This window comes from Pocillopora damicornis, chromosome 1 (genome assembly GCF_964200805.1).
Source record: "Pocillopora damicornis chromosome 1, jaPocDami1.2, whole genome shotgun sequence".
Classification (NCBI taxonomy): Eukaryota; Metazoa; Cnidaria; class Anthozoa; order Scleractinia; family Pocilloporidae; genus Pocillopora; species Pocillopora damicornis.
In genome coordinates, this window is record NC_142670.1 from 31611327 (window position 1) to 31638293 (window position 26967).

The following is a 26967-nucleotide window of genomic DNA, read 5'->3' on the forward strand; positions in this document are numbered from 1 at the left end:
GCAAAAAAAAATTTAATAAAGACAGAATAAAAATGCGGGCATACATTCTCAAAAAACGCTGAACGTGCCTCAGTGAGCCATTTCCGCAAGATCTCTGTCTCAAGGCGGCGAAGCGAGATTCGTGACTCGGAGTGGATAGCCTGCAGTGCAGGCATAATTTAGGCGTGCGAGTGCTCAGTATTTTTAAATTATGGCCGCCATCTTTAATTTTAATGGTAGCGAAGCGCTGGGGAGAGAAAGAAATTTGTACTAAGGGGGCGGGTGATAGTTAAAAAATAATGAGGGGAGTGGGGGTGGGAAGTGACGATCTGAAATAGGAAAAAATCCACCATCGGCTACGTACTATGCACGCACTGCGGATCGAGTATGTCAAGCTTACTGCGCTATTACTATTGTTGATTGGATTTTGGACTCGTTTGGGCGGATAACATGGCCATAAATTACCAAATTTACCAAAAGACATCTTTATGTTGTTGTTATAAGTTCACATGCATATTCACACAGTCCCATCACGGGTGGAGAAATCACATGGTTTGCGCGTTGAAATTGCGTCATGCACTCAGTAACGCATTCGAGCTCACATGTTTCCGTTAGCCTTTACACTTGATCGGTGGGGTTCTATTACTACATTGCAATCCTAAAGTATATTAAGGTGACTTCCTCACCTGTTCCACCATAAATCGAGTGATTAGCATCGAACAAAGCATCCAACATGACTGAGCTTGAAAAAGAGTTTACCTCATCCATTCAGTCCAACGAAATAGTACAGAACGTCAGGGTCGGAAGAGCAATCCTTGCTACTTTCATTGCAGCTCTCGGCCCGTTGTCATTTGGATATTGTATGGGATATTCATCGTCTGCTTTGGAAGATCTAGTACATCAATCCAGTAGTGTTTCTGCTAATGGTTTAACTGACGGGCAAGGATCATGGTTTTCTGTAAGTTGAATTGTGTACATGTATGTTGATTCTACCTTTAGTGAGCAAACACCGTGAGCTTGTGGTAAAAACTAGTTTAACTGGAAGTTATCCCGATAAGGTTACCAAACGTCTATGGGTCTCGACAGATATTAGCTAGTGGATTACGGAACTATCAAACGAATTTTTCTTTCATTAAAATTTAACAATGATGAAGAATCAGAGAGACTGATCAAGTTGTTTCAGTCTTGTTGTGATTTATGACATTTTCAAACAGGTATGTCGAAATAAGTCTTACGAGAACGCCTCCTTAGTAGAACATGTTAAGTGTTTCCAATAAGGCCCACAGAGGGGGTTCTCTTGTCGCCTATTTGGTTTGGGACAAATGTCGCTGTCGCAATTTCGCTAGAATAAAAATGTGGCTGTCATATTAAATTTGGCAATACAATAATTTCTGGCTTGTCTTAGCGTATTTGTTTTCTTTTTAACATAAGATCAACCACACATAAATTTCTATTGGCTATTTGGCTTCGGTATTTTTGTTTCATTGGGCCTACTATAATTGGCGAAACGAAACCGAATGAAATGAAAATCTGTATATATTTGCGAAATGGAAATATGCTAATGATTTGCAAAATAGGAATCGCAAATTTGCAAATCGTTAGCATATTTCCATTTCGTAAGCTACAGATTTCTATTTTGAAAATCATTAGCACATTTCCATTTTGCAAATTACAGATTTCTAGAAATCAGCAATTTGCAAAATGGAAATATGCTTATGATTTGCAAAATAGAAATCTGTAATTTGTGAAAAAAATTATTCTGAGACTCAAGAAAATAAAAAAGGTTGGGTCAGTTACATTTTCCCAGCAAACATGATATTTCATCTAGAAACATGCTGCAACACTTTCCATGAGCATTTCCAGTCAGGTAAGTGTCGTGTCATGCATTAAAATTATTCATCAACAATGTACATTGGTTACACCTTATAGACAGTACAGCTACAGCGTCAACGAAAATTTCAAATTACTTTTGCGCTCAATTGACTAAACAACACATTGAGTTATTCATGAAAGTTCACCACACAGATTTTTTATTTCTTGTTTTCACTAGTTGTTTTTATTATTATTTGGCAGGCTGCAATTCACACTTATGGTGAACTGACCGATTCATTCTTCTGGCTTGTGGAGTTTTCCACAGGGATTCTCGTTTTGCAAATCACAGATTTCCATTTTGCAAATTACATATTTCTATTTTGCAAAGCATTAGCATATTTCCATGTCACAAATTACAGATTTCTAGGGCCTGTGCAACTCCTACCACTCGCAAGCAATTTAAAATCTTCTTTCTTCACAATATTAATAGCTCTGACCAGAGTGTCTTTTAAATACTTTCCTTACACATTGCTCATTAAGGTGGTGGGTTTTAAATAAGGTGCCATTTCTCCATCAGTGTTGTTGAGATGAGTTAAAAAGTCTAACTAAAAAAAAGAGAAGTTAAAAAGTATTGACAGGCTTACACAACTCCTGCTATTTACAAGCAGTTTTGAATCTTCCACCTTCAGACAAATAAGTGACTGTGACCCAAATATCTTTATCTTTCAGTCAATCATGACCCTTTGCCCAGACAATGTCTTAGTGTTAGATCAAATGAAATAACTCTAGACATGTTTTAACTTGTGGATGTATTCCAAGTAATTTAAATGATCCTTGCAAGGGAGCTGCTATTTAAAATTGCTTCTTTTCTACAATTTCTTTTAACTCTTAACTCCCTAGATCAAAATATCAATTCTCTGTAATGTATTCCATATATTGCTTCTTATTTTGGCTGTGAGAATTTGGTTTGTTGTTTTTATCTTTCTCCTTATTACATGAATATGACAAGGAGCATTGTAAGGAGGGATTTCTTATTGATCACTCCTGGGAGTGAAAGGTTTAACCCTTTAACTCCCAAGATCTGATTGTTAATTCTTCTCTCTAGCTGCTACATATTTCCTTGTAAATCAGTTATGAGAATTTAGTTTTAGATCAAGATAACTTCTTCCTGATGAATTGGAATTTCCTCAATATCTGTTTGCTGGATAATATAAGGATATTATAGAGAGAAGTTCCATGTTAATCACTCTGGGAATGAAAGGTTTAATTGCCGCTCATCAGCAAGGGTCATCTATTTCTTTGTTTTTCAAATTCTTGATATCATCATTTTATCTGCAGTCCTTGGTCACAATTGGAGCCATTTTAGGAAGTCCCGTGGGTGGATGGGCAATTGACAAGTTTGGTCGCAAGAGTACGATAATGTTGTGCGTTGTACCATTTGTTCTGGGATGGCTGCTTATCAGCTTTGCTCAGAATATCCCAATGCTCTACTCTGGTCGGATCATCACAGGAATGGGTTGTGGTGCAGTCTCACTTGCTGTTCCAGTAAGTTCATACGTTCCTTTCTATGTGCCATCTCCACTTCTTAACCCTTTGACCCTTTAGTGTGACCAGCATCTAATTTCTCCATACAATATCATTGCTGCATCACATATCAAGGTCATGAGAATAAAGGAAATGATCACCAATTAACAAAGCTCTTGATTGTTAACAAATTCCCCTTGTCAGCACTGTAGAAAATGTATAGAGAGTAGTAAGGAGAGTGTGCATATTGGCATGAGGGTGTAAAAGATTGAATCTCATACCTGCAAGTTATCCCTTCTCCCAGCACCAACCATTAATTAACCCTTTAACTCCCAGATCAAATTTGTTATTCTCTTTACTGTCAAACATGCAATTCTTATAATTTTAGCTCAGAGAATTTAGTATTGGATCATCTAATTATACTCAAATTGATATTTTTCTTTATTCTCATCACTTATCTTTTTAATATTGTACCGATATTGTAAGGAGAAATTTTGGCTTGGTCACCCATGGGAGTTAAAGGGTTAAAATTTTATGCCAAACAGACATAGTTGTCAAATGAATGAGAGGAAACACTCGCCATCTCAGAAACTTCAATCAGTGACAAAATGTTTGACACATTTGCGCAGAAATCACAATATTCTGGAATAGAATTACAATTTTATTCCTAACATCTTCACTTTACACCCTCTTCCCTGAGGTGATATTGGTTATTCCATAAGGGAAGGTAGGGTATTCCAGCTGAATGCACTTCAGTTCAAAAATTTAATACTTAATACTTCCCTAATATTGTTACGATTGTGTGAAAATAGTTTTCTTCTTTCTTTATGTAGGTCTACATTGCTGAGATTTCACCTGCACAGTTGCGTGGAGCACTTGGCTCTGTTAACCAACTTGCAGTTACATTGGGCATTTTGGTTGCTTATGTAGTAGGGGTTGTGTGTCACTGGAAATGGCTGGCTATTATTGGTGCAGTTCCGCCAGCAATGCTCATCATTCTGATGTATACCATGCCAGAGACTCCTCGTTGGTGTCTCGGGAAGAACATGAGAAAAGAAGCACTGGATTCTTTGCTGTGGTTTCGAGGCCCTGAAGCTGATATTGAAAATGAATGTTTCCTCATTGAATCAACTTTAGGTGAGGTTTTAACCCTTTAACTCCCAAGATCTGATTGTTAATTCTCCTCTGTAGCTGTTACATATTTCCTTGTATGTTAGTTATGAGAACTTAATGCTAGATCAAGATAGCAGCTTCTACCTGATAAGTTTGAATATTCTGATCACCTGTTTGCTGAAGAATGTGTGGAGATTGTAGGGAGAAGTTTTATGTTAATCATTTCTGGGAGTTAAAGGGTTAAAAGTCTTTGATTTCTGCACATGAGCAGATTGTCTCAAACTTCATTTATGTTTACTACTTTTTGCTTTTTGATTTCAAGAGGAGATTGTATGGAACTTTATAGTGGAGCTCGCAGAGCGTAACCCCATAATTATACAAAATAGTAGTAACCCAGCTGAAAAAATGTGGATGTATGACCATACGACCATATGACTGTACAAGGTGTTACTTTTAACATGCGTGGTCAACTGTACCGCTGGCACGCCAATGCCACGGCTTTGTCCAGTAGTCCAGTGGTCAGTGCACTGGGCTCCGAGTTGGATGACCTTGGTTCTAGTCCTGGCTGGGGCAAAGTGTTGTGCCCTTGAGACATGCAGGAAAAAAAAAATGCAAGCTCTGCTTTAAGGCTTGGCTAAATCTATATATTATTTAGTGTCCACCCTTTCACTCTGAAGATCTAATAATTCTCCTTATGGTCTGCCATACAATTCTTGTCATATAATTGGAGAATTTGTTATTGAATCACTAAATGATCCCTTAATGATATTGTTCTTTATTCTCATTACTTGTTTGTATGATATTGTATTGATATTGTAAGGAGAAATTCTTTCTTGGTCACTCATGGGAGTTAAAGGGTTAAGGAGGATTTCCAGAAGGTTTTACATTGAGGGCCTCATTTTTGATGTGGCCAACAACTTTTACCATCTTGTTTTAACCCAAGGATCAGAGGACTCATTTTTAAACTGATCTGACAACGCAAGGAAAATTACATCAGAAATCATCACACATTCAAATCCAAAGTATTTTTATTAAAAAGGCAACCTGATAAATTTGAATAACATTTCTCCTTCAGTTAAAGTACCCCTGATTTTACTAACACAATTAAGTGTAGATTTATATGTTCTTCTCATGCCTTTTGTTGCAATAGATACATTATGTCAGTACTAACAAGCTACTTGTTGTAATTATTTTGACAGATCGGCAAGAGGCACTAAAGTGGCAAGACTGGCTGACGCCAGTGATAGCAAAACCCTTGATAATTAGTCTTGGGTTAATGGTGTTTCAACAATTTTGTGGAGTCAATGCAGTTCTCTTTAATGCTGCCCACATCTTTGCAATGGCAGGATTTAAAAATGGGAAGGTCGTCTCCATTGCTGTGGGCCTGGTGCAGTTTGTCGGAACAGGTTTAGCATGCGTCATTATGGATAAAGCAGGGAGGCGTATCCTCCTCTTGACAACAGCAATTGGAATGTGTGTCTCTCTTGTAGCACTTGGTGTGTATTTTGAGATCTACATCCCTCCAGAAGGTGAAGGCTCAGCAAGTGAGACAGTTTCCTTGCTTGGTTCAATCAGTCACTCTATTCCAGCCAAGAAGATTTCCTGGTTATCAATTTTGTGTATTGTTTTGTTCAACTTGATGTTTGCCCTTGCATGGGGACCTGTTCCATGGCTTGTGATGTCAGAAATATTTCCCCTCCGAGCCAGAGGTCCAGCCAGCAGCTTTGCAACTATGGCCAACTGGACATTAGCATTTATTGTCACTAAAACATACCAGTCCATGGCTGATACTCTTCAAAACCAAGGTGTATACTGGTTGTATGCAGGGTTCTGTTTTGTTTCATTCATTTTTGTTTATGTACTAATGCCAGAGACAAAGGGGAAAACATTGGAAGAGATAGAAGCCATGTTTGACAAGAAGAATTCACAATATGAACGTATCCACTAACAAGTGAAGAGATGGAATGGATGTAAACCTTAAACTCTCAGGATGTCATTTGTTTTTTCTTCAATTAAGCTGCTATGTTCCCAGTAAAAAATATATATATATATATATTTAAAATTATTGCAGAGTGAAGTGTCATATCGAAGTGACAAGCTTTGAGAGTGACATTTCAATCCTCACTTCATCTGTTAGTAGACCCAGACACCAAAACAAATGCTCTAAAAGTCTGGTCAGGATTTGTCAATTGTTTCTGTTAACCCTCTGACCCTTATGGGTGACCAGCATCTAATATCTCCTCACAATATCACCTCCCAATAACACATTGAGGTCACAAGAAGAAAATAAATGATCAACAACTAAAGAGGCTCTTGATTTTTAACCAAATTCTCCATGTCAGCACCTTTGGAAAAGTATTAGAGAACAGTATGGAGAATATGTAAACTGATGTAAGGATGTTAACCCTTTAACTTCTAGATCAAATTTGTAATTCTCTTTACTGTCAACCATACAATTCTTATAATGTTGGTTCAGAGAATTTAGTATTGGATCAACTAATTATCTCCAAATTGATATTTTTCTTTATTCTCATCACTTTTCTGGTTGATAGTGTATTGATATTGAAAGGAGAAATTCTGTCTTGGTCACTCATGGGAGTTAAAGGATTAAGGGTTGAAGTCTCTACAAATCCTCTAAATCTGTTGACAATTTTCTTAAAATCTCCAGATAACAGGCAATGTATGCCTATACCATGCAGCTGGATAATAATTTAAGCTTGGTACAGATGATTAATTATTATTTTAGGATACTGGGTTTAAAATTATTTCATATTACAATAAACTTGATCCTTTCATGACTCTTTAACCCCTGAGAGTGATTGGCATCTAATTTCTCTTTACAAGACTGCCCCTCAATAGAACATTTAGGTTATGGGAATAAGGGAAATGATCAACAACTGAAGAAGTTCTTGATTGTTAAACAAATTCTTCTTTCCAGAACCTTTGGAAATGTAAAGGGAAAGTATAGAGAATATCCATATTGAAGAGGAAACAGAGACCTAAAGGCTAAGTTACTGCAGAAATTCTCATTAGGAACAATCAATCCAATTATTAAAAATTTTGTCATTTTGAAGTATTTGTCAAGGACGAGTGACTTTTGGTATTTCTGCAGCTGTGCTTTTGCTTTGTTTTGCTTTGAGTCCTTGGAAAATTGAATTATCATTTATGAAAGATCCTTTAAATATTTCATAGCAAATCTTAGTAATTCTTCTTTGTGGTATTAGAGCCTGCCATATTGAAATGGTTCAGCCATATGCTTTATTCCTGAAAATAAAAAACAAACTTGCCAAACAAGTTTTGTTCAGAGTATGAAAATATATGAAGTTTATTTTTCTTGAAACCAACGACATTTATCATGCAATGAATCATTGACCCTAACAAGAAGCTAGTATTGGTGATAAATATGCCTCATGTAATGGTTAAACACATGGCTCTTGTGGATATTTTGCTATTAAATTATGAAAAAAAGAGCTCATAAGTATTTTTATTGTTATTATTATTGTTGAGAAAGTGGGCACCTTGTTCCTTTTCTGGACACACTGGATGACGATTTTTAGGTGAAGATAGTTTGACATCTTGCTCTGGAGTTCCAAAGTGGATCAGAAATTTTACAGGGTTGATAACAAAAATTGGCCATCATAAAGAATTTCAAAGCTTACTACATTGTTTGCTCTGATGTAGGGCTTATGCTTGAAACATCAGCTTTGAAACTCTTTACGGTGGCCAATTTACATTATCAACTCAGTTGATAATACTAAATTACCCTGTTACACTCCACTGATACGACACCACATGGAAACTTAACCCTTTATCTCATGCCCACTTCATGCTTAGAGATGTAGATACAGAAGTTTTCAGTTAAGTGTAGAAAATGATCCTGGATTACTTTGCCTGTGATAGGTCCAAAAAACTCGAGTCGCCATCTTAACCAATCAAAACCAATACTAAAACCAATCCTAAGTTTCCCAGACCTTCAAACAGGTTGGCTGTTTTTACTTTGAATACTTATCAGTTAATGATGATGATGTTAACGTCTCTTCTGATTGGTAGTTGTGATCACTTAGGTTTTGGTCTTTCAACAGTCAATTGGAAACTGCCCTATACACTTTACCATTATAAACACAGAAAGGTAAACACAGTTCCAGTGATACATACTATTTATTAATTTTACTTAAAAGAAAAATTACAAAATTTGGTGTTCTTGAGAAGAAAAAAAAATTATCTTTAAAGAACAATATGTAGATCTCCAGTCATTAGCTGAGCACTAATTGAGATGGATAAAAAATTTTTAAGTGTAACAGTCACGTTCACTCCCTCTTGAAGGACATAACTTGTTCCAATTCTTTCTCCATTTGCCGCAAATAACGAGTGTTCATGAACAGCAGCTGAAAAAAAAAAAAATGAAAAGAAAAAAGGTGTATACTCAAGTCAGGTTGCTCACCCAGCTGGAGCTGGACCCAGTTCCCTAAGCATGAAGCAACAAGGAGTATCACTACTTTCCCCTTGGATGGGATGTCAATCCATTGCTAGCCTGCAGAGGCATAATTTTGGTCAGCGAGTGCTTCATGTTTTCTTAACAAAAATTATGGCCACCATCTTTGATTTTTATGGCAGCAGAAAGCTGGTGAGAGAGAGGCATTTGTACCAAGAGGACGGTTGATGGTCAAAAATAAGGAAAGGGGTGGGGTGAAGGAGTAACAATTACCCCAGTGATCCCTAGAGGCTGATGCTCATGGGATATAATCCATCTCTGTAGCACAAAAACATTTTTTAACTCTTTAACCCCTATAAGATACAAGCTTCTTATTTCCTCTGAAACAACATTGAGGTCAGAATTAAGGAAATGATCACCAACTAAAGTTTGAAGCCCTTGATTTTTAAACAAATTCTCCTTGTCAGTAGATTAACATATCTATAGAGAATGGGGAATATACATCAAACTTTCCCCACAGCCCTCTGCCATGGGGGGAGGGTGGGAGGGAAGACTGATTCAGGAAATACAGAATTTTTTCTGTCCCCCTACAGCCTGGTAAATAAGTTCAGAACTACTTCAAGACAATAAATTTGAAGTCCTCACAGGTCATCCTTTCGTTGTAAGCAGACTCTGTGTTTCTGTGATTCTGTTTAGTAATAGATCATAGATGACCTCAAAATTTGGTAAGAACAAACAAAGTGCACACAAGGCACAGCCAGGTGTGTCACTGTTATTCTAACCACATTTTGACATCTTGTCAAAATTTGTGGGATCTATCATTGCACAGGCCTGCAGCAACATGGAATCTTTTAATTTGTTTTATGGAATGGAGAAGCAAAATGTCTGTGGAGATCATAAGTAAGGACCAATAAAAATGTGTGTAGAATTCAGCTTAGTACACAATCCATGATAGATGAAAGAGTAAATTAAGTAGCATAACAGTGTGCATTTGTAAACAAAAATAGACACATCATGCCTATCTTGTTGTTATATTTTGTACCATTAGAAAAAATTGCTCTCATTTTCTGAGTGATAGGCAATCTTGCCTTTGCCCTCCTCAATTATTATGCGACAGAAATCCTGAGCTCATAATCTGATTGTCAAATCATTATGGTACACTACAGGTAAAACATTTGCTCTGAGACCAAGTAAAAAGACCATGACCTTGTCAGTCTGATTCATACCTGCCCATTTGGTAGAAACTGATGAATAATTGTGACAACCCTGTCCACTTTGAGGATTGCCTATAACAACATTCAAACAATTGATAAGCTCTCACAGAGGTACAGCACAGCATTGCTACAAATGTGACAACAAAATTAAAATGAAATTCTTGAGATAGCTTATTGAGTAGAAACATCCCACCAACTTGCCTCGGAAGGCTGAAGAATTATTTGGCAGTATTCCTGAAGGTGTCTAATAACATGGTCCAAAACATTCTCAGCAATGAGGCGATTTTCATCTTTTTCACAGACTAAAGTGAATCCTGCACTGCAAAGAGAAGAAATTCAACTTGAGCTAAACTGAAATTTTCAGGGTTTATGGACTTTCATATTGACTTTTCAAGAACCTCTCTTGCATTTTTCACAAACCTCAATAAAGAACTTGGTTACAAAGTAATGTGAAAACAATCAACCAAGAGTCCAGCCATTGTTTTGCATATGTTTATATATATAAATATATATAATTATATATATATATATATTTGAAAATGTTACTAGAACTTTCAGGCCAACAAAGGTGCACCACGCCAGGAGGATAAACAATTAATTATTATTATTGGTTTTTAGTTTTTGGTTTTTGGGTTTTGTCTCTCATGTTTTGTTCATCATTTTCTTTGTAGCTTGTTTTTTTCGATATTTTTCGCTTTGTTGATTTTGTTTTTTGTCATCTTTTTATTAGCACCACTTTCTGCTCTTTCACATGATTTTGTATCTTATTCATTAGTTGTCACATGTAATTATGTAATCACTAGCACCTCGATCTTATTTAGAGCTCTTTGTTATTCAAAAGTTGTAAATAACTGAAGAAGGTCTCTGACCAAAACGTTTTTATTAAATTTTTTCAACGTTTTTTTTATGTCAGAAGTTGTCCATCCTCGCCTTGTCTTTTTTTTTTAACTCTCTAAGTTCATGTTTGCTGTGAGGTTTGGACTGCGAATCTTTATTGATCCTCCTGGCATGGCGCACCTTTGTTGGCCTGAGAGTTCTAATAACAATTTCTAATATTTTACATTCTGCTCTCATCCACCTGTGAATCATCCATCCTGGTTGATCAAAAGATGTTACCTCTCAATTTCATAGTTAGAAAAGCTGCTTTTGTCTGGAACAAGCTCTCCAGGTATCAGCACCACTATACATTCCTTAAACTTTGTTTGGCTTGTAACGTTATTCCCTTTAAACTCTGTTAGAGACAACTGATACCCCCTCCACTCCCCCTGAAAAACATGTGAGCCCCACCAAAACCCCAAAATCCTCCCTCTTGGGAGTTAGAGAGTTGGTTATTACCATTATCAGATATGTACCCAAGTCCAATATCTTGGCTTTTGAAGCAAGAGTTTCTTGGATTGAGGAAACTACACAAGCAGAAATGGAAAGACAGAGGGAGGGGAAGGAGGCTGAGCACTTTGCTCACCCCACCCCCAGCAAGACTCTACATTTAAACCTTAAACTCCCAAGATCTGATTGTTAATTCTCCCCTCTAGCTGCTACACATTTCCTTGTAAATTAGTTCTGAGAACTTGGTGCTAAATCAAGATAGCAGCTTCTCCCTGATAAGTTTGAATATTCTCATTACCTGTTTGCTGAATGATGTATGGATATTGTAGGGAGAAGTTTTGTGTTAATCACTTCTTGGAATTAAAGGGTTAATTTAACTGAAACAGCATCATATGAATCTGTCAGCTTATATCCAGGCATTAATTTTATTTATTTAATAATTAAAGTCTTTAATATGCTAATTTTGTGGACAAAAATGAAGCAAACTTCATGGATACTACTTACTTTGCCAAACCTTTCCAAAGAACAACTTTTTCTTCTTTGAAGGGATTTCCTGGTGAAAGCCTGAAAATCAGTCAAAAAATGAAGGCATTAACAGAAATATAAAATGATTGACTCCTTGTAGCTTGTATCCTTGCGTAATTGAAGTAATAGCAATTTCTCCTGGATTAACAAGGTTTCATACATGTTAATTTTCAACTGTTTTTGTGCAAGTGTCTCAAGAGGTTTGTTGAATATTGTAGTGTGTAACTAAGGCTGACTTTTAAAATCATTTGATTCATCAAAAATCATTCACCTAGTTCTTCTAAATTCTAAAGCTTAAAGAGGTACTGAGATAAACTTTGGAGGGGTGTTCAAATTATAAATTTAAACCTTGTGAGCACTACAAGATCATTTAGAATCAAACAACTTTTAAACCATGGTACACTGATGACACATTATGTTGAGGAGAGACTACCTGATGCTCTAAGATTTACATTTCATTTGGGTCAACAAATGAAAATGTAACTTTCAAAAAGGTGACACACACGTACCTGAAGACACCAGACTTCAAATTGGACATAAGCCTGTAAAATGGCCAAAATGTCAGTTTGTAACACCATCCAATTAAACCATTAAACATTGCTAAAGTTGAAACTGAACATTTTACTCCTAATATCTCATTAGTAATTTGCCTTACAAATAGCACTGGTTTTCAGTTATAGATATTTTTTTTCATATCAACACATAGATTCCAGTTTATGCATGTCTGTTCAGTAATGGATCATAGATGATGTTAAGATATGCCTAGAACAAAAAGTGACACACAGAGCACAGCCTGGTGTGTCACTGATGTTCACTGACCTCCTCTGTGATTTATTACAGAACAAACACATGGCAAAATGGAATCTTTCGTTAAATACCATAAAGAGGCAAAGTTTGTTTGTGGTGATATTATCTAGTATGCCTCTGTCCTCCAATAGATCATAAATAAGAACCAATCAAACATGCACAATTTTGCTCATTATGCATGCACTATTCAGCTCATTCTATAACTTTCAAAAACTCAAATTACTCATTTGTTGAAGACAATCCAGTCAAATCCTCTGCACTGTCATCTTCTGAAGCAACATATCTAAAAGAGTATTCAGACTGCACTCGTTGTGCCACTTCCAACAGGTGTTCCTTCCGGGTTGCACGCTCATCATCTGTTACCTCTTCATTAATCTAAGAAGATCAAAGATTATTGACATTGCAACACTTGTTACAAGTAGGGTCACACACCAAAAACTGAACAAATTTGATCAACTCTTTCCCACCCTGTTTTCAATATGCATAATATTTTCCCTAAAGTTCTAAATATATAATTTTCAAGGCTACTGAGCAGAGGAATTAGAGAATAAGGGTTTCTTGACCCTTTGAACCTTAACATCAGTATGCATATTCTCCATACTATTTTTAATACATTTCCCAAGGCGCTGACAAGGAGAATTTGATAATTATCTTCATTAGTTAGTGATCATTTCATTTATTCTTGGGACCTTAAAATGTTTGATTCAGAGGTAATATTGTTAAGAGAAATTAGATGCTAGTCACTGTGAGGGGTTGAAGGGTTAACCCTTTAACTCCCATGAGTGATCAAGAGAGAATTTCTCCTTACGATATCAAGACAATATCAAGCAGACAAGTGAAGAGAATAAAGAAAAATATCAGCTAAGGAATTATAAGCTGATCCATTACCAAATTCTCCAAAACAACATCACAAGAACTGTAGGAGAGACAGTAAAGAGAATTTCTAATGAGATCTTGGGAGTTAAAGGGTTGAGCTGGTGATCATTCCCTCTTTGACCAATTCACCACCAAGATCTCAGAAGTGATTCTCCTTGCTGTCTGCCATACATTTCTTGTGATGTTAGTTTGGAGAATGTAGTATTACATCAACTGATAATCCCCTTTTTGATATTTTCCTTTATTCTCATAACTTATCTGCTTAATATTGTATTGATATTGAAAGGAGAAATTCTGTCTTGGTCACTCATGGGAGTTGAAGGGTTAGGAGAAATAATAATAATATAACATCCTTTATTTAAACACGATAGGGTTTAAAGCTCAAAGCTTATGGGGTCGTGTGAAATTGGGTGCGGTTCACTCGCATGGATTGAAGGGTTGGAGTTATACAAGCAAAGAATGACATCTAAAAATTTGGACATCTTTGCTCGTCTTTTTTGTTCTCTTCTGAGGCAATTTCATTTGTTGGAACCATCCGTTGTTTCCTACGCACTGTGAATTTCATTACTTTAGTTTGAGAAGGGCGATGCGCATTCCCACTGTCTTACGTTGATAAAACCCACCAAAAAGATAAAATCGAAGCCATTTTTCCTCATCAAGACCATATTTCACGCTGCTGTTTCGTGGCGAAGTTGTGGTTCTACGGTGAGGTTATGACTGAGCTGTACTTACCTCTGGTTCGTGAACAAAAACTGATGAATACAACAATCTACAGGGTCCAGGAACAAGTGTGTGAATTGTGAGCGCGTAAACCATCGTTGCAGTTTGTACCATTCCATTCCACTACATTTTCGAGCGAAGATACAACCTACCACATCCGAGAAATTTCTTTCCTCGCTCGACTCCTCGATCCTCTTCCTTACTGTCTTACTAAAATCGAATATTGGGGTCAGCGTTGTATAAAAAGTAACATAAAAGACGTCAAATATGGTATCTGTTACGTCCCAAAGCAAATGACCCCGTTCAGGAGCCTTAGTCTTGCCCGTTTGAGGTTGGGGAAAAATCTGGATAGTGCCTATTACTATAAACTGCCGTTTATAGGTTACAGATTCATCTATCTGTAAGCCAGGAAAATACTGTATATCGTGCGAAATGTGAAATGTCGTTACGAAGAACGTGTTATTAAGATTGACATTTTTGAAGGCGTGTCGCTTAGATGTGTTTCATGAAGCACTACGACAAAAATAGGTTTATGATACACGAGGAAAAAAATCAATTGAGACAAAAGATAAGAGAGAACTGATCCTCAGTCAGAATAATTGTGTAAGCGAGAGAGTGTTTGTTGTTCTAATTAAATCAGTTACGACACTGTACATTCGATTATAAGCTCCCCCCCTCCACTTCCTCGGATATAAGTTCCCTATAGCTTTTCTCGTTTGAGAGACGGAAAATCTGTTGCAAATCAGACATTTAAAATGTTGATAATCTGAGAGCAAGATGAACTCCCTTCTTTTTTTTTTTTTTTTTCGTTTTGATCGTCCCATGCATTGAAATGAATTCACTCGAAATGAATTAATATGGTGTTTTGGTCAGCATTGCCTGAACTCGTTTCAAGGCTCATTTTCTATTTCCCTCGAATCTTTGTAAGCCCTCTTAAAACCCTTACGAAGTTACACAAGACGACAGTTTGCTGTTGTCAAAGTTTTGTTGTACTTGGCGGTATTTCAATTCTTCTAAGATGATAATTGTAAATTCTCTTAACCTTGACCCTTCAACTCCAAAGATCTCATTAGTAGTTCTCCCTAATGTCTGCTATAAAATGCGTATCATTTCAGTTAAGAGAATTTGGTATTGAATCAACTCGTAGTCCCCTAATTGAGATTTCTTCTTTATTCTCCTCACTTGTCTGCTTGATTCAGTGACGATATTGTAAGGAGAAATTATGTCTTAATCACTGATGGGAGTTAAAGGGTTAAGGTCTCTCTCCTTGTGATAGAGGTGAAAACCATTTCTACGTGTACGTTTGGCCTGGCCTTGAGCCGTTTTCTATCTCATAACCAACGAACGGCCATGGATTCATAGTCTAGTATTCAGGAAGGGAACACTTCTTGGAAAATGTCCACGACCCATGATAAAGTACGCTGATGAGGGTTAACGCAGAGCTCGAGTAATTCATCATCTGCGTGTTTGCGCACACACCTTGTGTTTGCACTATTTGCTCGTAAATACAAAAAGAGTTTACCTTAGTTTGATTCAATGCCACACCCACAAGGGGGTTTCTTCGTTCAAATCATAATTGAAAAAACAGAACACACTCCACCTACAACAGAACGTTTTATTAATTTTATTTCTACCAAGTACACGTTTAACCTTCACATATTAAAACAGTCTCCGCCTTCGCACAGACTTGCGATGAAATAGATAGGAAAGGAGCCATTCAACTACTACAGCATGATTGACTTGTAAGCGGAGAAGTCTTTTGCAATTGAGATGGTGTACTGAATTTCATTTTTTCTTGCCGGTAGCTTTTTGAGCTGCCTTTGTCACTTTGCCAGCGACTTCGCTCTTATCCACATCCTTGATGACGCCTACAGCCACTGTCTGCTTCATGTCACGTACAGCAAAGCGTCCCAGCGGAGCATATTCTGAGAATTTTTCCACACACATAGGCTTAGATGGTATCATCTTAACTATGGAGGCATCTCCTGACTTGATCATTTTGGGGTTGTCTTCCAACTTCTTGCCGGAACGACGATCAATCTTCTCAAGCAGTTCTGCAAATTTACAAGCAATATGGGCAGTATGGCAATCCAGCACTGGACTGTAGCCTGCATGAATTTCTCCTGGGTGGTTAAGGACAATGACCTACCAATACGGAACAAAAAGTTAACGTTAAAACGCACTTCCTTGATGGGAGAAACCACATGGACAATGGGACGAAAATGACCCTTACCACTCAACACCCTTCAACATCAGCATCAATATTTTTCAGGCTCTTCTCCATACCCCTTTCTTCGCTACTGACATGGAGTATTTGTCAAACAATCAAGAACTTCTTTAGTTGGTGATAATTACCTTCTTTTCTTACAACCCAAATGTTTTATTCAGGGGAGATATTGTACTGAGAAATTAGATGCTGATCGTTCTAAGGGGTTACAGGGTTAAAAGGGAAAGAAGTACAGCTAGCCAATTTTAGGATATTACCTTTGTCTCTGGAACAAAAGATCTGTGACAAGTTTCATGAGGATTTTTCACATATACATTTCATAGGGATGCAAGAACACTTTAAAATTGTAATGTAAATTGCAGAACTACCTAAAAATAAACACAAGGCTGTTCTGTCCCAAGTTTACCACTCTCAATACTAGTACTTCTTACAGAAGAGAAATAATCCAAAGAATGACGGTATTCTGTACCTGAGCATTAAAGGAATTGGTTGGTTTTGGTGGATCATTTTTGGTATCACCAGCAACATTGCCACGTTTTATTTCCTTTACTGACACGTTCTTCACATTGAAGCCAACATTGTCACCAGGAAGAGCTTCTGATAGAGCTTCATGGTGCATTTCCACAGACTTTACTTCAGTACTCAGGCCAGTAGGAGCAAATGTCACCACCATGCCTGGCTTCAGGATGCCTGTCTCCACTCTACCAACTGGCACTGTTCCAATACCTTAGAGTGGGTTGAAAATTAACAATTGCTTAACACCAAGCCACAACTTAAGATAATGCTTCATTCCATTTTCAAATTAGGTAAATATTCATCTGAACAGGGCTCCTAGTTTAGACCAGTTTGGTCAACATGGTAACTTGAAAAAAATTTGGCAGGTTAACTGGCAATCTGTGTTTGGGGTCATATAGTAAGACTTATCAATTTTCAACTTAATTTTAATGGTCTGAGGCTGAAGTGAGATTTGCATTAAAAAACACTCATGCTTCATAGTTTCCTTTGGTCACAATTTGCTTTTCTCCCCTGAAACCCATACAAAAGTAGTAAATTTTCTGTCACATTTCCCAAAACACTGGGAAATGACGATCTCCATGCAACTGCCAAAAAGAGGAACCCCTTAGAGGCTAATCTAAAAGAAAGTCTAAAGTCAAAGAAATTAATGGCAGAAGATTGTGACAAAGCAAAAAGTCTGACTTTACTAGATCATAAAACATGCATAAAACGAGGAAATAACTTGCCTCCAATCTTGTAAACATCCTGTAATGGCAGGCGGAGGGCTTTCTTGGTGGGCCGCTCCGGGGGCAAAATCGCATCCAAAGCATTAAAGAGGGTTTTCCCAGAAGCATTTCCTTCTTTTCTCTCAATGCTCCATCCCTTGAACCATGGCATCTAAATCCATTGAGAAAAACACCCCAAAATGTAAGAAATTGCAGCATTAAGAGATTCTATCCAGGACAGAAACACAGATCTCTCAAACTTAATATTTGGCCAGATTCACCATTAGCTGAGGTTTGAAGAAAACCAACAAAGGTATAACCTCAAATGAAGATGCTATTTGAGATCCTTACAGACTTCCTTTAAAGTATCACTGAGTTTTTAATGTTACAGTAGTAACAAACCTGCAGTGTTAACAAGAAACCATCTACAATTTTCACCCAAAATAGACAGTTTAACCCTTAACTCCCTAACATCAGTATGCATATTCTCCATACTAATCCCTTGACATTTCTTAGGGTTCTGACAAGGAGAATTCATCAAACAATGAAGAGCTTCTTTAGCTTGTGATCATCCCCTTCATTCTCATTACCTTAATGATTTCTTTAAGGGTGATATTGTGAGAAGAAATTAGATGTTAGTCATCCTAGGGGTTAAAGGGTTTAAGAATTAATGATCAGTAAGAAAATACATACATTCTCACTTGGTTCCAACATGTTATCACCATGGAAACCAGAAATGGGAACAAATACCACGGCTTTGGGGTTATAGCCAACTTTCTTCACATAGCCACTGACTTCCTTTTGAATTTCATTAAAACGCCCCTCATGATACTTGGGCTCAGTGGTGTCCATCTTGTTCACAGCAACAATGAGCTGCTTCACTCCCAAAGTGTACGACAAAAGGGCATGCTCACGGGTCTGACCATTCTTTGAGATACCAGCTTCAAACTCACCAGTACCAGCAGCAACAACCAATACAGCACAATCAGCCTTGAAAGTTGAACAGCAAAATGAGTTTCAAATGAAAAAAAAGAACTATTCTAATCAACTCTAATGAAAAAGGGAAGGAGTTGAAGGGGAACTAATTCTTCCTTGATACAATTGGGAAAGGGCATTTTGACCATTACAGGGTTTCTTAACCTTTACATGATTTCAATTTTATTTACTAAAGAGAAGTTGATGGCAAAATTCTGAATAAAATTAAGGTGTTAACCCTTTCACTCCCAAGATCTTATGAGCAATTCTCTTCACTGTCAGCCATACCCTTCTCATAATGTTAGTTCAGGGAATTTAGTCCTAGATCAACCAATAATCCCCTATCTGATGTTTTTCTTTATTCTCATCACTAGTCTGCTTGATATTGTGTTGATACCGTAAGGAGAAATTCTGTCTTGATCACTTATGGAAGTGAAAGGGTTAAGGCCAAGACTGTATCCAACCCCTTCCTTTGCACAACATAAAGCACAAAAGGCTCTGAAATTCCAAGGAGACAATGTAAAATGTTGTCCTATTTTCTTCTGTTTCTCAGAAATCTCACCATCATTTGTTTGCCAACACCCTACATTCTTGTTTAGAGCAAGTTGATCAAATCCAACAAAAATCTGTTCTACCATGTATCATGTATCCTAGATATACCACACACAGTCTTTTTCTGTTATGGGCAAGCTAATTAGTAAAAAAGCAAGTCTTACCTGTGAAGTACCGGTAATCATGTTCTTGATGAAGTCACGATGTCCTGGGGCATCAATGACGGTGACATAATACTTTTCAGTTTCAAATTTCCAGAGGGCAATATCAATGGTGATGCCACGCTCACGCTCAGCCTTGAGCTTATCCAGCACCCAGGCATACTTGAAGGAGCCTTTTCCCATCTAATGTTTAAAAGTAAAGAAGTACACTGAATCATACATGGTCTTCCCTAACATTTCTCTTTTGAATGTCTTAAGAGGTTGAGTTACAATAAGCAAATTGACTCACAGTGAATGGTCTAATATCCCCCTCCCCCTTTAAATCAGAATTTAAGGGCTCAACAATCCACTCTAACCTTAAGAAGGTGAACTTTATTATCGTAGGCATAGCCAGCAAGTTCCATAGCATACTCCATCACACTGATATTTACAAATAAGCCCAGATTTCCAATAAGCTTCAGCTTAACTTACTCACTCTCTGTGCACACTCTCAATAACATAATGAGATGATTGCCCTATTTAACTCAGATCAAAGAGTAATTGTAATTTCCCCTCCCAAGAAGACAATAAGGCCCACAAAGAAGGGAGGGAACTTATCAGGACACTTACCGGGTCCAAAATTTTCAGCTTTCAAATTCTCAGCCCACTATCTTTGTCAGAGCGAACTTTTACTGATTTTTATCCTATCTTGGGAAGACAAATGTATTAACTTGATCTTATTTCAATGGGCAAGGCCAACGTAAGTAACAAATTGAAATTTTCTGCCGGGGAAAACAAATAAACACGCAGTTCCCATATTTTAGCCAAAAATGGCCATCACAAACTTTTTTCCTTTTTTATTTTTTTCCTTCTTCCTCTTTTGGAGTTATGATTACAAGGAACGTTACTGAAACTCACCTCGTTGGCTTCCTTCTCGAACTTTTCGATGGTTCGTTTATCGATTCCACCGCATTTGTAGATCAAATGGCCAGTGGTAGTAGATTTTCCAGAATCTACGTGACCGATGACAACGATGTTGATATGAGTCTTTTCCTTTCCCATTGTTGCGCCTTGGATTTGCTACTCTTAGACGAGATGATCTGAGACAGCAAGAAGTGAAACATGGCTTTCAACACTTGAGCGCCGAGTAAGCGTTATATTCAAAGTTAAAATATTATATTATAACCCGATGAGATTCACTTACACAGAAATGAAAGCGAACAGTTTCTTTTTCTTCAAAATCTCCCTTTGAAGCGACACATCACGTGTTGAAGATAGACGATTCGCCATTTTTATTTCAACAAAGGATAGCGCCTTCCCAGATTTTTTTCACTGAAACGGCTGTAAACCATACGTTAGGCCAGCCGTTTTTGAAATCGACTTCATAATTTGAAAATTTAAGGCCTTGAACACATCAGAAACGCCGAGGTTACATCGCCATAAACTAGATCGACGAGTGTGCAACGGTAAAGGGTAAAACGCTCAACTCTTTTCTGTTCGAAAGGCTAGAAAAACCTCAAAATGATCGTTTATGACGGAAAAATAACGAATACTGAAACTTTCTCTTTACAAAACAGGCCCTGATGGCTATCATCTAGACGAGATTGAGACGGATAAAGTCGAAATAAAATCGTGTCACCAATACATACCTTCGCCTCTCTGAGAACCACGATTAAAGAGGCCGGTATTGGGTAGTAGAAGAGTTTTATTCGAAATGCTTAGAGGGGGGATGTTACTAATGACGTCATCGCATATGTCATAGAAAATTGTGCAATCATGCTGTCATGCATGGGTCAAAACTATTCTGAAACTTTAGTTGAATTTCCTGGAATTTCCGTCCTTTCAAAGCAAGCAAGAAAGAAAAGAAATAATATATCCAGTGGGCAAAATAGGATCTCTAACATTTAAAGTAAATGAAAATACTGAAGAAGAGAATTTGACACGGATAATTAGGCACTCGACAAAACATCACGAAACACAGCACTGATTAAAGTTATTGTCCTGAAACTGATAAAAATATCCCAAAAGAAATCACACTCAGACAATTGGCATCCCCGTGGGAAACAAAGCAAAAAACTAGGGTGTAAAAAGTAACTTAAAGTTTGCCAAATGATTCCAGGAGGCAGATTTCGTAAGACAAAGAACTTCAACGTTTCTGCAATCGGAAATGCTCTGAAATAAGATTAATTCAGGCAAATGACTAAGACCCTCTTTCAAAAAGTAAAAAAAATAAAAAGGAAAGAAATGAGATAAAATTCAAATGAATGATAAGACATCTGTGCGGAAAAACTCCCAATTCGTAAAACGTACCAAGGGCATAATCAATCAATAAATAAAAGAATCTAAAAGAAATCCGATTTTAAAGTTTTTACTACATCTGTTGAAAACACCACAAGGGTTGGCACTTATCTCAATATCAGTACAGATTACTAATTAAAAAGATGATAACCCCGCCTTCAGTTACAGTTTGCCTGGAGAATAATAGCGACACGGTTAATGACGGCGGAGGCAAGGTATTCATGTAACAAAATTTGCAGTTTAATTAGACTCTAGAGGGAATTACAAATGTTTCGTTTCCCAATGGACTTTCCACGAGTGACAAGCTACAGACAATCGTCAGAAAAAATTGCTCTAACGAAACAAAAAGAAAAAAACATTTCAGTGACGCAGAAGCAACGAGACAATAAAAAGAGTAACTCGTAATAAGAGTTGAATTTGTAGCTTCAAGCTAAAAAATGAGCGATCGGGATATCAGCTATGCTTTTCAGTCACATGCTTTTAAATGCTGCATTTGATGTTTGATAGGAACTGATACAAGCTTTGTTCCAAACCCTTTCTTCTTACGCGATCGAAAGACACAGGCCAATTTGAAACTTTGTTTGAAACTTATTTTTATATTTACAAGGAGAAAATCAATACCAGAAAAAATGAACTTGGACCAACGGAGAAACTCTCTGTTTTATGCAACCGACACAATACAACCGATACAACACAAGATGCAACCGATACAACACAACAATGAATTTTGCCGAATGGACTAATGAAACAATGGACATCAAACATAGGAACTCCTAATTATCTACCAACAATAGATGTTGTCCCATTTGGTCATACATGCTCTGCACAACTGGGACTGCATGAATAGAAACAATCGTGCGCTCTTAAATCAGATAAACCTATTGATAACACTAATGAGCCGCATTGAAAAACGCTTTTCCCGACACCTGACCTATGGCAGAAAATTGGAACAATGCAACAACAGAAAAATAACTACCGGTAGATAACAAATAATTATTTACGAACCCACTACCCCTCAGCAAAAGCTTTAAGTATTCACGTGTCATTGCCTCTTTCATTTTTCACAAAGACTCTCTTGTAAATGTGCGTTGAACGCCAAACGAAGTTGCGTTTTTTTTTTTGTTTTTTTTTTAGATTAAATGTCTGATTTTGATTCGTGCCTGCAATCATTACCTTCCTTGGGCATTTTTCGAAAAGCCCCCCAAGAGGTCCTTGGAGAGGAGAGCGTATGCGTATCACGACTATTATTTACTGCAGTTCGTGGATCAATCAGAATCGAGAGTGAATGTGGCCAACGCGTACAAGAGGGGAAAGAAGGGGAATACCAGCGAAGTCAAGAACACCTTCCCACTACCAACAGAGCGAAGAATGCATACTGGTAAGGCCGTAACATTGGTCAGAATAGAATAACTCTCATTTCTCCTTCAGAGAGAAATAACACTCCTTTTACACTGGATTTGGTACGGCGCCGTCCCGGGGCATTATTAAATCTTGGCGATCTTAGAGAAAAGTTAAGTTAAAGCTTATGAAAATTAAGCGTTCTATTAAAAGTTGAGAAAATTATCTCATTGTGTGCCTGATTCTTTGTAGAATTTCAACAGCGCGCGCGAGAGTGGCCGGTTACGGAACCCCATAGGGAACACACATCATTTTGTATTTTCCTGCTGCTTTCGCTGCGACTTTCACTGCGACTTTCACTGCGACTTTCATCGCGACTTTTACTGCTACTTTTACTGCGACTTTTACTGTTACTTTTGGCGCTTCTTTTATGGCGACTTTCGGTTCTTGAAAGGTACGAAAGCTATCCTCACCGAATAGACAGGCACAGAGGGCAACTCTGTGATGTGAGGCCGCCCATGCTTGAGCAACGAAAAGACATAACTCACGACAATCCCTTCTACATATGGACGCCAGAGTAACTAATTTCACCCCCAAGCCTCGCTCTCAAAGTAGAGACTGGTGAATTTTATTAAAAACGCATTCTCAAAGCACCGAGATAAAAAGAATATCCACGAGAACATAACGAAAAGGTGGTAAAGGCTTGACAAAAATGTCGTGAAAACGATGCTTAGGAGTGGATTTCCAGCTTATGACGTATTCATACCTAAAAGCTACTTCGATCTGTGTTACGTAAGTGTTCAGAGACGTGACTTGGCGAACCTTGTCAATTGTAGAGGGCGTGTCAAGTCTCTCGTTTTACATTGGCGTTTCTGCCAATTCCCTAAAGGCGGGACAACACTCTTTCTCTCGAGGTCGCGTTGCGCACATATTCTCGGCAATTTCAATTTCCTCCATATCTCCGTATCAATCGGGGTAGAATAATATTCCGGATCTTTCAGCTCCTGAAGAAAGTACAGAATATCTGTTTCTCCGGAAGGACATTCCAGATTGGTAGATGGCCGGATTCTATGAAGGTTCTTCTCCAGCGCCGGCAATTCTGTTGAGCTCAACTTCAATCAAATCCATAAAACAGAATGTCAAACATTCTCGTTGTATAACGCTTGCATCGTTGTCGAAACCAGAATCTCTGAAAATTCTCAAAATACTCTATCCACCAGTCTGCACATTATTGTCTCTGACGTCCCTAAAAGTCGCAGTAAAAGTCGCAGTAAAAGTCGCAGAAAAAGTCGCAGTGAAAGTCGCAGTAAAAGTCGCAGAAAAAAGCAGCAGTCCAAGTTGCCGTAAAAGTAGCATTAAAAAACACACTAAAAGCAGCAGTCCAAGTTGCCGTAAAATTAGCATTAAAAGTCACATTAAAAGAAGCAATTAAAGTCGCAGCAAAAGTAGCAGTAACAGTCGCAGTACAAGTAACAGTAAAATTCGCCGTAAAAGTCGCACTAAAAAGAGCAGTAAAAGAAGCAGTAAAACTCGTACTACGACACGCACTAAAAGTCACCCTAAAAGTCACAGTTAAAGTCGCAGTAAAAGTAAAAGTAACCGCAAAAGTCGCCCAAAAGTCGCAGTTAGAGTCGCAGTAAAGTTGCCGTAAAAGTCGCACTAAAAGTAGCAGAAAGAGTAGCAGTAAAAGTAGCAGTAAAAGTAGCAGTAAAAGTAACAGTAAAAGTAGCAGTAAAAGTAGCAGTAAAAGTAGCAGTAAAAGTAACAGTAAAAGTAACAGTAAAAGCAGCAGTAAAAGCAGCAGTAAGAAGTAGCAGTAAAAGCAGCAGTAAAAAAAACAGTAACAGTAGCAGTAAAAGTAGCAGTAAAAGTCGCAGTAAAAATAGCAGTAAAAGCAGCAGTAAATATAGCAGTAAAAGGAGCAGTAAAAGTAGCAAAATCGCACTAAAACTAGAAGTAAAAGTCACTGCAAAAGTCGTAGTAAAAGCAGCACTAAGAGTAGCAGTAAAAGCATCAGTAAAAGTCGCAGTAAAAGTAACTGTAAAAGTCACAGCAAAAGTCGCAGTAAGACAAACAGTAAAAGTAGCAGTAAAAGTAACAGTAAAAATCGCTCCCAAAGTGGCAGTAAAAGAATCAGTAAAATTAGCAGTAAAAGTAGCTATAAAAGCAGCAGTTAAAGTAGCAGTAAAAGTAACAGTAAAAATCGCTCCAAAAGTGGCAGTAAAAGAAGCAGTAAAATTAGCAGTAAAAATAGCAATAAAAGCAGCAGTAAAGGTAGCAGTAAAAGTAGCAGTAAAAGCAGCAGTAAAATTAGCAGCAAAAGTAGCAATAAAAGCTGCTGTAAAAGTAGCAGTAAATGAAGCAGTAAAAGCAGCAGTAAAATTAGCAGCAAAAGTAGCAATGAAAGCAGCGGTAAAAGCAACAGTAAAAGTAGCAGCAAAAGTAGCAATAAAAGCAGCAGTAAAAGCAGCAGTAAAAGTAGCAATAAAAGAAGCAATAAAAGAAGCAGTAAAAGTAGCAGTAAAAGCAGCAATAAAAGCAGCAGCAAAAGTAGCAATAAAAGCAGCAGCAAAAGCAGCAGTAAAAGCAGCAGTAAAAGTAGCAGTAAAAGCAGCAGTAAAAGTAGCAATAAAAGCAGCAGTAATAGTTACAGTAAAAGCAGCAGTAAAAGCAGCAGTAAAAGTAGCAGTAAAAGCAGCAGTAAGAGCAGCAGTTAAAGTAGCAGTAAAAGTAACAGTAAAAATCGCTCCAAAAGTGGCAGTAAAAGAAGCAGTAAAATTAGCAGTAAAAATAGCAATAAAAGCAGCAGTAAAGGTAGCAGTAAAAGCAGCAGTAAAAGTAGCAGTAAAAGCAGTAGTAAAAGCAGCAGTAAAAGCAGCAGTAAAAACAGCAGTAAAAGTAGCAGTAAAAGTAGAAGTAAAAGTAGTTGTAAAAGTAGCAGTAAAAGCAGCAGTAAAAGCAGCAGTACAAGTAGCAGTACAACTAGCAGTAAAAGTAGCAGTAAAAGTAGCAGTAAAAGTAGCAGTAAAAGTAGCAGTAAAAGTAGCAGTAAAAGCAGCAATAAAAGCAGCAGTAAGAGTAGCAGTAAAAGTAGCAGTAAAAGTAGCAGCAACAGTAGCAGCAAAAGCAGCAGTAAAAGTAGCCGTAAAAGCAGCAGTAAAAGCAGCAGTAAGAAGGCGCAGTAAAAGTAGCAGTAAAAGCAGCAGTAAGAAGCAGCAGTAAGAGCAGCAATAAAAGCAGCGGTAAGGGTAGCAGTAAAAGTAGCAGAAAAGGTAGCAGTAAGAAGCAGCAGTAAAAGCAGCAATAAAAGCAGCAGTAAGACGTAGCAGTAAAAGTAGCAGTAAAAGTAGCAGCAACAGTAGCAGTAAAAGTTGCAGTAAAAGAAGCAGTAAAAGCAGCAGTAAAAGAAGCAGTAAAAGTAGCAGTAAAAGTAGCAATAAAAGAAGCAGTAAAAGTAGCAGTAAAAGCAGCAGTAAAAATAGCAGTAAAAGTTGTAGTAAAAGGAGCAGTAAAAACAGCAGTAAAAACAGCAGTAAAAAGAGCAGTAAAAAGAGCAGTAAAAATTGCAGTAAAAGCAGCAGTAAAAGCAGCAGTAAAAGTAGCAGTAAAAGTAGCAGTAAAAGTAGCAGTACAAGTAGCAGTTAAAGTAGCAGTTAAAGTAGCAGTAAAAGTAACATTAAAAGAAGCAGTAAAAATAGCAGTAGAAATGACCGTAAAAGTAGCAATAAAAGTTGCAGTAAAAGTAGCAGCAAAGTAGAAATAAAAGCAGCAGCAGTAAGAGCAGCAATAAAAGCAGCGGTAAGGGTAGCAGTAAAAGTAGCAGAAAAAGTAGCAGTAAGAAGCAGCAGTAAAAGTAGCAGTAAAAGTAGCAATAAAAGTTGCAGTAAAA

The 26967-nt window shown here is 37.5% G+C and overlaps 3 protein-coding genes across 3 annotated transcripts; 1 reads left to right on the plus strand and 2 right to left on the minus strand.

The window, feature by feature from the left end:
• Window positions 1–338: 338 nt before the first annotated feature.
• On the plus strand, window positions 339–7722 carry LOC149053313 (solute carrier family 2, facilitated glucose transporter member 8-like). The gene is made up of 4 exons (XM_089189843.1): window positions 339–937; window positions 3130–3336; window positions 4149–4452; window positions 5628–7722. The coding sequence occupies exons 1-4, from the start codon at window positions 713–715 to the stop codon at window positions 6374–6376; spliced, it is 1485 nt and encodes a 494-aa protein (XP_089045969.1). The 5' UTR covers window positions 339–712; the 3' UTR covers window positions 6377–7722.
• An 845-nt stretch (window positions 7723–8567) lies between these two features.
• Window positions 8568–14666, minus strand: LOC113682172 (AP-5 complex subunit sigma-1). Its single transcript, XM_089190360.1, has 7 exons — window positions 14341–14666; window positions 12956–13107; window positions 12435–12467; window positions 11905–11964; window positions 10276–10393; window positions 10087–10146; window positions 8568–8813 (listed from the first exon to the last, which is right to left on the minus strand). The coding sequence occupies exons 1-7, from the start codon at window positions 14440–14442 to the stop codon at window positions 8736–8738; spliced, it is 603 nt and encodes a 200-aa protein (XP_089046486.1). The 5' UTR covers window positions 14443–14666; the 3' UTR covers window positions 8568–8735.
• Window positions 14667–15929: 1263 nt separating this feature from the next.
• LOC113682290 (elongation factor 1-alpha) lies at window positions 15930–21122 on the minus strand. The gene is made up of 7 exons (XM_089189875.1): window positions 21092–21122; window positions 20361–20542; window positions 19467–19646; window positions 18469–18765; window positions 17797–17947; window positions 17025–17281; window positions 15930–16473 (listed from the first exon to the last, which is right to left on the minus strand). The coding sequence occupies exons 2-7, from the start codon at window positions 20502–20504 to the stop codon at window positions 16114–16116; spliced, it is 1389 nt and encodes a 462-aa protein (XP_089046001.1). The 5' UTR covers window positions 20505–20542; window positions 21092–21122; the 3' UTR covers window positions 15930–16113.
• Window positions 21123–26967: the final 5845 nt, after the last annotated feature.

Bases quoted from the DNA above. Each gene is read 5' to 3' on its own strand.
- LOC113682172 (XM_089190360.1), bottom strand. From the start codon at position 14,442: ATGGTACAAACTGCAACGATGGTTTACGCGCTCACAATTCACACACTT. The intron at 13,108-14,340 runs GTAAGTACAGCT...TGATCTTCTTAG, and splicing joins TTTTTGTTCACGAACCAGAG to ATTAATGAAGAGGTAACAGA. The intron at 11,965-12,434 runs GTACGTGTGTGT...ACTGATTTTCAG, and splicing joins TTGAAGTCTGGTGTCTTCAG to GCTTTCACCAGGAAATCCCT.
- LOC149053313 (XM_089189843.1), top strand. From the start codon at position 713: ATGACTGAGCTTGAAAAAGAGTTTACCTCATCCATTCAGTCCAACGAA. The intron at 3,337-4,148 runs GTAAGTTCATAC...TTCTTTATGTAG, and splicing joins CAGTCTCACTTGCTGTTCCA to GTCTACATTGCTGAGATTTC. The intron at 4,453-5,627 runs GTGAGGTTTTAA...TTATTTTGACAG, and splicing joins CCTCATTGAATCAACTTTAG to ATCGGCAAGAGGCACTAAAG.
- LOC113682290 (XM_089189875.1), bottom strand. From the start codon at position 20,504: ATGGGAAAGGAAAAGACTCATATCAACATCGTTGTCATCGGTCACGTA. The intron at 18,766-19,466 runs GTAAGACTTGCT...TCAACTTTCAAG, and splicing joins TGATTACCGGTACTTCACAG to GCTGATTGTGCTGTATTGGT. The intron at 16,474-17,024 runs GTACAGAATACC...CCGTATTGGTAG, and splicing joins CCAATTCCTTTAATGCTCAG to GTCATTGTCCTTAACCACCC.